We start from the raw sequence: 1249 nt of genomic DNA, 5'->3' as shown, positions 1-1249 counted from the left end.
GCCCTGGCCCTGCTGGGCACTGTGCCCCCCAGCTGCTCCGGTGAGTGGCCCCCACACCCCCACCTGCCCGTGGAGACATCCTGGGGACAAATCCGACCCCGGGATGACACTGCTGGTGCCCCTAGGCCCTGCCAGCCCCGTGGCAGAGGAGATGGAGGAGGCGATGGGGCTGGAGGTGCCTGAGGAGGCTGTTGGGGCCAGCGACACACAGACACTCAGCGTCCCCAGCGCACCAGGAGCCAGCACCCCCACCTACATCATGGTGCCCAGGTGCCGGACCTTCCGGCAAGCACAGGTGGGACGGGGCGGGTTGGGTGGGGGGTCAGGGTGGGGGGCTCTGGTCCCCCCGTGTGACAGCCACGTCCCTGCAGAGTTTCTGTGCCTTGAGATACCGCGGGAAATTGGCCTCGATCCACAGTGCCAGCACCAATGCCTTCCTGGTGCGCCTGGTGCACCGGCTCAGCAACGCAGGCCTGGTCTGGATCGGTGCCGTCAGCGACCCCGCCGTAAGGACCCCCCGCCCCGCGCCCACCACCCCGGCCTTGGGGCACCCTGCCCCATCCCAGTGTCCCCACTGCCCACCCTGGGTGTCCCAGCCCCATTCCCAGTGTCCTCAGTGCCCACCACGAACGCCCCAACCCCACCCCGGTGTCCCTGGTACCCACTCTGGATACTCCAGCCCTGTGCCAGTATCCCTAGTGCTCACCCTGGATGTCCCATTCCCATTCCATTATCCCCGGTGCCTATCCCGGGTATCCCGCTGCCAACCCTGAGAGTCCCATTCCCATCCTACTGTCCCCAGTACCCACCCCGGGTGCCCAGCCTGCCCTCCACCCCCCTGGGCACCCCATACCCGGTGCCGAGGGTCCACATACCCTTCTACCTGGCAGACCCCAAGACCCCGCTGCCACTGGACTGACCGGAGCCCCTGGGACTTCAGCCACTGGTTACCTGGGCACCCCCTGCCCGGCCACCACTTCTGCACCAGCCTCTGCACCAACAGTCAGTGGGGGCTCTGGGGGAGCTTCGGGGGGGCTGCAGGGGACCCCCTGCCCATGGTGGGGTTGGAGGGGAGGGTGCTGTGGCACCTCGGGCTGGGGAGTGACACCGGGGCATTGGGGTCTAGTGTGGGGTGACTGGGGGGTCTGTCACTGGGGGGGGGCTGGCATTGAGGGGTCGGTGGGTGATCCCTGGGGCTGAGGGGGTCCCTGGGGGTGGGGGTGCTGGTGGGTGCCAGGCTGACCCCCCC

At 68.7% G+C, this 1249-nt stretch overlaps 1 protein-coding gene across 1 annotated transcript; it reads left to right on the top strand.

Moving 5' to 3' along the window:
* Nucleotides 1-31: 31 nt before the first annotated feature.
* LOC113942624 (eosinophil granule major basic protein 1-like) lies at nt 32-919 on the top strand. Its single transcript, XM_027633720.1, has 3 exons — nt 32-295; nt 372-506; nt 803-919. Exons 1-3 carry the CDS (start codon nt 104-106, stop codon nt 917-919), a joined length of 444 nt encoding a protein of 147 aa, XP_027489521.1. The 5' UTR covers nt 32-103.
* Nucleotides 920-1249: the final 330 nt, after the last annotated feature.

The sequence above is a fragment of the Corapipo altera genome, unplaced genomic scaffold (genome assembly GCF_003945725.1).
Source record: "Corapipo altera isolate COAL_440 unplaced genomic scaffold, ASM394572v1 48054, whole genome shotgun sequence".
In the NCBI taxonomy this organism is placed as follows: domain Eukaryota; kingdom Metazoa; phylum Chordata; class Aves; order Passeriformes; family Pipridae; genus Corapipo; species Corapipo altera.
Note: the sequence above shows the minus strand (reverse complement) of the source record. Positions and strands in the feature narration are given on the sequence as shown.

Excerpts from the sequence above, each read along its gene's own strand:
- LOC113942624 (XM_027633720.1), top strand. The coding sequence starts at position 104 with ATGACACTGCTGGTGCCCCTAGGCCCTGCCAGCCCCGTGGCAGAGGAG. Across the intron at positions 296-371 it reads GGACCTTCCGGCAAGCACAG|AGTTTCTGTGCCTTGAGATA; the intron begins GTGGGACGGGGC and ends ACGTCCCTGCAG. Across the intron at positions 507-802 it reads GTGCCGTCAGCGACCCCGCC|TACCCACCCCGGGTGCCCAG; the intron begins GTAAGGACCCCC and ends TACTGTCCCCAG.